The sequence below is a fragment of the Micromesistius poutassou genome (genome assembly GCF_964030765.1).
Source record: "Micromesistius poutassou genome assembly, chromosome: 17".
Lineage (NCBI taxonomy): Eukaryota > Metazoa > Chordata > Actinopteri > Gadiformes > Gadidae > Micromesistius > Micromesistius poutassou.
Window position 1 is genome coordinate 2,659,813 of NC_140287.1, and position 8,134 is coordinate 2,667,946.

At 46.0% G+C, this 8,134-nt stretch overlaps 1 protein-coding gene across 1 annotated transcript in view; it reads left to right on the forward strand.

Moving 5' to 3' along the window:
* The window catches only part of syne1b (spectrin repeat containing, nuclear envelope 1b), a gene marked incomplete at its 3' end in the record, with an annotated part of 121,983 nt that overhangs the window by 84,223 nt on the left and 29,626 nt on the right, over positions 1-8,134 (forward strand). Inside the window, 12 exon segments of the mRNA XM_084481675.1 lie at positions 344-509; positions 1,121-1,276; positions 1,828-1,980; positions 2,093-2,275; positions 3,014-3,151; positions 3,901-4,086; positions 4,340-4,462; positions 5,055-5,237; positions 5,747-5,890; positions 6,309-6,491; positions 7,048-7,194; positions 7,558-7,671. Coding sequence (XP_084337801.1) covers positions 344-509; positions 1,121-1,276; positions 1,828-1,980; positions 2,093-2,275; positions 3,014-3,151; positions 3,901-4,086; positions 4,340-4,462; positions 5,055-5,237; positions 5,747-5,890; positions 6,309-6,491; positions 7,048-7,194; positions 7,558-7,671 — 1,876 coding nt within the window.

Genomic DNA, 8,134 nt, shown 5'->3' on the forward strand with positions numbered 1-8,134 from the left:
GCACCCCTGCTTATAGCCCATCCCTTAGGTGGCCTAAGCGTTGTTGATTCCGGCCCGACCAAAGGAAATATACTAATTAGAAAACCTTCACTTAGAAGACTAAATTAGGATGAAAATAATGGATCAGTTCCATCAGCTTGTGTAGCGGGTAGCGGTAATCGGGTCATTTAAAACTTGATCTTGGTCTTCCACGCTTGTCCCCCCATGAAGTTTATGAATGATATGCCTCATTCTGATTAGCAAATTCTCCCACCATCCAGTGGCCCTTGTTCAAATCAAATACGAAGGGAAAGATCATCTCCAGTACAGAATGTGATCTGCTGTGTTTCTGTGCGCCCCCCAGCCTGCTGGCCCAGTCCAGGACCAGACGCGCCCAGGCCAGCGAGGAGCTGCGGGAGCGGGAGGAGCTGGAGAAGGACCTGAGCGTGATCAAGGCCTGGATCCAGGAGACCCGGGAGCTGCTCCACAACCCCACCCCGGACATCGACGCCCTGCTGCAGAACCTGGAGGTCGGTGGCTCTGTTGGAGCTCAACATGTTAATGCTAAACACCGAAACAGATTTTCTCTTTTTAGTTCTATAAATGAAATAAATGACACACTGTACTGTGTTGCGATGAAAACTGACCACACTCCAGGATGAATCCTTGCAGTCATGGAAACCATATACCCGAGCTTAACTAGCTCAAATGTATTTGTGTGTAAACTGTCTGTGTGTAAATCTGCAAAAAAACATTAGCATAAGCATTTAATGGAAAATCAAAGCAGACAGCTGGCATAGTTGAGCCAAAACAGAGAGATGTTACTACCTAAGTAAGACTTTCTTTATATTGCACTTCTTAAAACACACAGTTACAAAGTGCTTCACATACACACTCACAAAAAATGTAAACGACTAATTCAATAAAGTAAAAATAAAGTAGAATATGCACAAGGAGAGACAGACCAAAGATATCCAAACAAAAACAGCAAAAAACCTAACCAAAAGATGTGTCACGTGATCAACGACATTGCCTCTTATACACATCCCCCCCTGCTGATCTGGTCGTTGGGGATGTCTCCATACAGACAGAAGGGTCAGGGTGAATTAGCTGTGCGACTTCCTGATGTTGTGGTGTGCAGGTCGTCCACGGCGACGTGATCACCTACCGTCAGAACGTGGACAAGGTGGCGGAGCAGCAGCAGACCAAGTACCTGGACCTGTACACCATCCTGCCGTCGGAGATCTCCATGCAGCTGGCCGAGGTGTCCCTGGCTCTGGGAGCCATCGAAGACCAGGTACCACCCCACCACCTCCTTCTTCTTAGCATTTATTGCATTCCCATGCCAAATTTTATTTAATTTGTTTATATTTTTTATTTCAAGTCACAATGTGTCACATTGAGCGGACTTTCAGGTGTCAGAAAAAAGCTAAATAACAAACTAGCATAGGTGGCATATCATAAAACATAGCATAGGTTGGTATGAGTAGGAGGGGCTTTGTGAGCGTCTGAGTAAGAGTCTTGGAAACGAAGAGAGGTACAGCATGGAGAGAGCTGGCCAGCATGTTTTATTTGTAGAAGACATCAGTTATAGGATGTGATTTTATTGGAATCAATATTGATTGAAGAATTGACAACATATATGTCCAGGTTATTTTAAGGAACGAGCTTGATGAAATGGGACACATTGGGATTTAAGATTTAATTTTATTCATTATGTATTTTATAATAGTTTTTGATTTTAAAATTCAATGACTTTATTCGTCCTATATTTTATCCATCCTAGAGACAGTCTCTGTGTATATAGGAAATGCGTCATTGGTAAAACTATTGTCTCTTCCGTCTCAGGTGCTGTCCAGAGAGAGAGAAATCCAGAAAACCAGAGACATCAAGGAGGACTTCAGCTCCAAAATCCACGACGTATCTGAGAAGCTCAAAACTATCTCCGCTAAATTCAAGGAGAAGTCCCCGGACGTCGACCACGCCAAAGACGAGGTCAAGGTGAGAAAACTGAAGGCTTTAGTCAACAGTTCAAACTGTTACAATGAAACTTGACCTGGTAAACAGAAAGTAGGAATTAATAAAGCTTCTCCATTTTGGGTTTTATATTCAGAGTCTGGCCGAGGACTTGGACAGCTGTGGCCGCTCTCTGTCGGAGCTGGACGCTGCCATACAGGAGTTTGGGCGGAGGAACCCGCTGTTAGCCAAGCAGCTAAGCGATGCTACGAGCAAGCTGTCGGAGATCCACCACCACACCAGCAGGCTGGCCGACGCTAGGAACAACTGGCTCAAAAAGGTTAGCGCTGGATAATGTTATGAACATTTAATGTCCAGGGAATTGCATAGATTGTGAATGTAAGTCAAGACAATGTCTTCCTCTAGGTTAAACCTAGACTGGGTAGCCCCGCCCATTCTGCCAGCGATTTGAGTTTGCCCTGCAGAAGGGACTGGAGAAGAGCAACACATTTCTTTCTAGTTTTGATGCGTTTTTGCGGGAGCCAATCACCAAGCTGGCTTTTCCCCCTGGCGCGCTATTTAACACAATTACGACAGGGAAGCAACGGCAAGCAGCCAATTGTGTACAGAGTCCAGACCAACGTGCAATCTATGATTGAGCTTGGTCTGGCAATAGCCAGGCTAGGTTAAACCCATTGTATGTACTTTTGTTTAAACATTAAAGTTGCGGTGTGTAACATTTCAACTAGCTCGTAGTTTAAACTAACCAGGACATATCCGTAGTCAATGCTTACACTCACGGATATTGAGTTATTTTAATGCCCAAAGTCTCTACCTACTAACGGGGAGGGGTGCAATCTTCCACATGGCGGCTTTAGTTTGATAAAATGTTATTGTCATTTATTTCCCTTTTTTTTTCTTGGGCACACTGTTCCTTGTATTAAAAAGCACAATCAAACGCAATATCAATAGAGTTATTAATATTTTATTTATATTAGAACTATCACTTCTGTTGACATTAATACTGCAGTGCATCCATTCCCATACCCTGACCTCTCTGGTCTCTGCTTCTCCCCAGGCTGTCTGCTACCTGGACGAGTACAACGAGATGCTGGACTTCATCCTTAGGTGGTCTGAGAGGGCCCGGAGCCTGGTGAGAGCCAACATCATCTGGAACTCCTCCGTCCATCTCCAGGAGCAGATCAGGATGTACCAGGTAGGGGACCCGCCCACATCCAATGCTTGACCAGGTCACTTTCAGAGCGCTTGTTTCATTGGCTCTGTGGACAGACGTGTCGCGTCCTGGAAGTCGCTTTAAGATCTATTTTAAAGGTAGAATATGTATGATTGATTGCGGCATTAAAACATGTAAAAACTACTAGACTTATGTCATATATTTTATTTTCTTGTGTACTAACGTAATCCCAAATCTTTTCAACCGTTGCTCATCTCAGGGAAATCTGTACTTTTAAAATGGGAACGTCCTGGGCAATTTTTACCTTTGTTATTTTGTTATTTCCATGCAACTCATCTACAGCATTTTGCAGCTTAACGCTACTTTGACTGACGTCAGTTGCAGCTATTTCATTACAATGAAATTACATTACGGGATAAACGTAACGTAAATAAAACTTTATACATTACCTCGTCTGTGAACATGTTTGCTGCTGAGTCGCGTCAGATCAATAATTGTGAACCCACGGTGCTGCACAACGTCATCGAACTAAGACTTCTGTTTATTTGCTAAAGAGCCCTCTAGAGGCAGAAAATGACACATTCTACCTTTAAGACCCTTACCAACTTAACAAACAAACGTAACTGCCCTTTTAGTCAGTTAACACAACTGCTCTAGGACTCTTTCAGGTAACTTTTAAGTCACTTTGGGCCAAAGCTACACTTGGAAAGTGTAAGTCCCTTCTAGGTCACTCCTAGGCCACTTCTAACGACTCCGTCTCCTGCGTTCAGGCAGTGCTGCGCGAGTCTCGGGAGCTCCATGGGGACCTGGAGTCCATGGCGGAGAAGGTGGAGCTGCTGTCGGAGGTGCTGCAGGTGGAGGCTCTGACCCAGCAGGTGTGCGAGCTCAGCCGCCACGCGGAGGAGCTCCAGCAGAGCATCAAGACCCGGCTGCAGAGCCTGCAGGACGCAGACAAGGTGAACAAACTTTATCAACACAGGCTGGTTATACAGTGAATACATAGTCACTTTGAATATACATGTATTACAGTTAATAGACTTTATCAATACAGTTATTACACATGTGTTACGCTATACACGCTTGTTACACTTAAACACAGACTCGTTCTGTTTGACTTGTTGATATCGGATTAGATCATCCGTATAGATTCAAACAGGTCGACGTTAACAGAAGGTCTAACCCTCACGACGTCTCCGCTGTGTCCTCCAGAGTATGGAGGCGCTGGAGTACGAGGTGAAAGCCCTCCACGGTGCCCTGGAGCAGGTCCAGACCACCCTCACCTCCCCAGAGCTGGCCCGCCAGAGCCTCAAGGAGCAGCTGGTCCAGCGGCAGGTAACCATGGACACAGGCTCGTCACCCAAGTTAGCCTTAGTTAGCTCCGCTCCTAGCTAGCCTTGCAGGGGTCAACTGTTGTGTTCCTTGAAGGAAGATGAAACACTACGATATGGTGACGTATCTCCCCTCGGAATTTGTTTTCATTAATTATCGATGGAAATCATGTCATCTTATTTTCATGAACTAGTGTCAGGAAAATCTAGGCCTCACTGGCCATTCAATGGTGACCTGGTCACCTCCGCCCTCCTGCCCCGTCACCACCGAGGGAAAACAAGTTATAGAATTACATTCGATTGAATCAGATAAGATCCTTTAGATTTGAACTTTACAACATTATTGTTCATCTGCAATTACAGAAAATGTTTGTCTTTCATATTCCTCACATTTAAATCCAGAGCAACAATAACAACCATTTTTATAAACAGTGTTAATTAGTATCAGTAATTGCATTTGACCAACTGTGTCATCAACATGTGGCCCGTTTCTCCACTACACTCTCTCTCTCTCTCTCTCTCTCTCTCTCTCTCTCCTTCTGTGTCCCGGCCCGGTTCTCCATGACTCTCTCTCTCTCTGTCTCTGTCTGCGTCAGCGTCTCCTGGCGGACATGGAGAGCTTCAAGCAGCTGGTGCAGGCGGTGCAGATGTGTCAGAGCGCGCTGCGCGTGCCTGAGGAGGTGATGCCCAACCTGGCCATCTGCCGCACGGCGCTGCGCCTGCAGCAGGAGGCCAGCCAGCTGCAGCACGTGGCCATACAGCAGTGCAACATCCTGCAGGTACGCGCTGCCCGGCGCGCCTGCTGCCTCACGCTGTTGCTTTTGGTGTTGTGGTTTTTCAACGTGGCCCCGACAGTCACTCCATCCAGCAAACTTTATCTATAAAGTGCTTTTTTCGTTCAAAACTGCAATACTGGCTGTTTGACAAGGGGAAAGAACACAACAAGGTACAAAAGATAGAAAAGATATAAAAGGAGGAAAAACATAGAATAACACTGATACGTTTGGGAGGTAGGTTTATGAAAACAGAAAACACATTTGATACTCGATTGAAAGTTTGAAAATTGTTCAAACTTTGAATTGAGTGTCATCTTTGGATCATCCGTTTGTAAGCAGGTGAGGGTTCAGCGTCCTCACTCCAGGATGCCTAACAAAGAGTCGTGAACTGGGGATTGAACCCGGTACCTCTCTCGGTCTGGAGTCGGACCACGCTAGCCACCACACCGCCACGTCCTGCCGTCCCGTGCTCTGCGTCAGCTTGTGGTGTGTGGTGGCCGTTCCTCCCCCAGGAGTCGGTGGTGCAGTACGAGCAGTATGAGCAGGAGGTGCGGGAGCTGCAGGGGCTGATCGAGGAGGCCCACGGGGTGATCCAAGACCGGCCCATCTCCACCAGCAACATCCAGGAGCTGCAGGCGCAGATCATCCACCACGAGGTGCGCACTCATTCACACATGCACACAGACACACATTCCGACATTTCCACACATTTGCGCTTTAGTGTGATGCTTGTAGGACCGTCTTCAGGCAGCGGTGGATTCATCTCAGTTGTCATCTGAAGTTGCTGCACTGTGGATCGTTATTATTCACTATTGCAGTTCTGTAATTCATCTGTTTTATTTAAAGATGGGAAGTACTAATTACCATTTTAAAGAGTGCAACCAAGATAAAAACAAGCCAGAGGTGTTGCAACAAATATTGCTGTTTTTGAGTTGGGAAAATATTAACGTTTTGTTAACGACCAAGTGACTGCAGCGGCCGGTACGACGGCGCGTTCAGATCAGTGATTGACTTGGTTCTTTAAAGAGTTCATGGATCGACGTTGGTGAGACCAATCCCTCTGTGTGTGAACAGGAGCTGGCCCAGAAGATCAAGGGCTACCAGGAGCAGATCGCGTCCCTGAACTCCAAGTGTAAGATGGTGTCGGTGAAGGCCAAGCACGCCACCATGCTGCTGACGGTCACCGACGTGGAAGGACTCCCTGTGGGCCTGGACCACCTGGATGAGGAGAGGGCCCAGAAGGCCCCGGCTGTCACGGTAACACAGCGGGAAACACATCATCGCTGGATCAGTCCATTGCTGTTTAGCCAAGCTAAAATGTTGGATGAATCGCTAAATTGAAAGGACAAATTGAACAAAATGAAAGAATTTATGTTTGGCTGACTCTTTGGCGTGTCTTTGGAGTCCGAAAAATACTGGTGGTTAACTTAAAGATGATGTAGGTCAAATTTTAGAGTTGAAAAGAGAGAGAGAAGAATACGGGAAGAGAGAGCTTTGCAGTTGTGAATGGGATTGACAGCCAAGATGAATTCCCTGAACAAGTCATGGAAAATATTCCCTGATTGGTCAGGAAGCCGGGAGTGACGAAGCTATTAGTGAGTGAAACGCTCTGCGAGAATATCGGTTGTGTATGAGAACATTGGGCAATCAGAACAGGTATTCTCACAGAGCCTTTCCCTCACTAATAGCCGACGCCATTTCTGACAGATGACGCTCAAACCATAGCTCTTAAATCGTACCTACACCCCTCCAGTCCATGCCTCCATCCCCCTGTCCGTCTGTCGTCTGATGCCGTCTCTGTCTCCACCTCCAGGTGACGGCGGGCCGCTGCCACACCCTGCTGTCCCCCGTCACGGAGGAGTCGGGGGAGGACGGGGTCACCAGCGAGCTGTCCTCCCCCCCCACCAGCAGCTCTCCCCCGTCCCTCGCTGCACACACCCAGACCTCCGCTACCAGCAGGGTACTTACTCTCCTATATATTAATGTTGCTATTCGTTATATTATATTAGTAATTCATAGTGTATGAATTAGTTAATTAGTATATTAATTAATAATTCACATTTAGTCATGGGGGATCAAACCCAGAGCCTTTCAGATGGAAGTCACAGTATATATATTTATATTTATATTTCAGGATGCGCAACTCTCAGATTGGTCAATTCATATGAGGACACTGTCCCACTGTGTTGTCATCACAGCAGAAGGGATTCTGTCCAGTCTAATCTAGTCTAAGGGACATTGATATGTACCACGTTCTTTGTATTGAGGACTTGAGTGTACACCGACACCGACTGTGTTGCTGATGGTTGCTGTGTGGTTGTAGGCGGGGCGTGGGACCCTCACCAGAGCCCCCGTCCAGCAGCTGTACGACCCCACCTTCGACAGCGTGGCCAACCTGGATGACCTGCAGCGGTCCTGGGAAACACTCAAGAATGTGGTGCGTGTGTGTCTGGTTGTCGTTTGTATTTTAGTGATGCATTAAAGTGAGGATGTGGACACTTCCTCTAAGGCCAGCGCCTTAGAGGAACAGTAATTGTATATTATTATTAATAATATTTTATATTATATTATTATTAGGGTAAGGTATGAAGGGTTTTGTTAGCGTCATCCTTGGATCCATTTCTGTATTTTTTCTTTCTTTGGAAGAAAGAATAAAAATGCTTAAAAATACAATCAGCAGTGTTATATAATATAGTCACATGAATAGTGAATTAGTAAAAACATCAAAACATAAATAAAATTCAATGTTCTGAAGATAAATAAAAAGATCTGACACAAACGTAATCTGACGTCATACACGAGGAAATCCGTGAAAACGTCTCTTCAGAAGTGATCTAAAGGATGTGATCATGATTGCTGGCCGTAACAGCGACTATAGCGCCCTGAGATAAGCCCCCTCT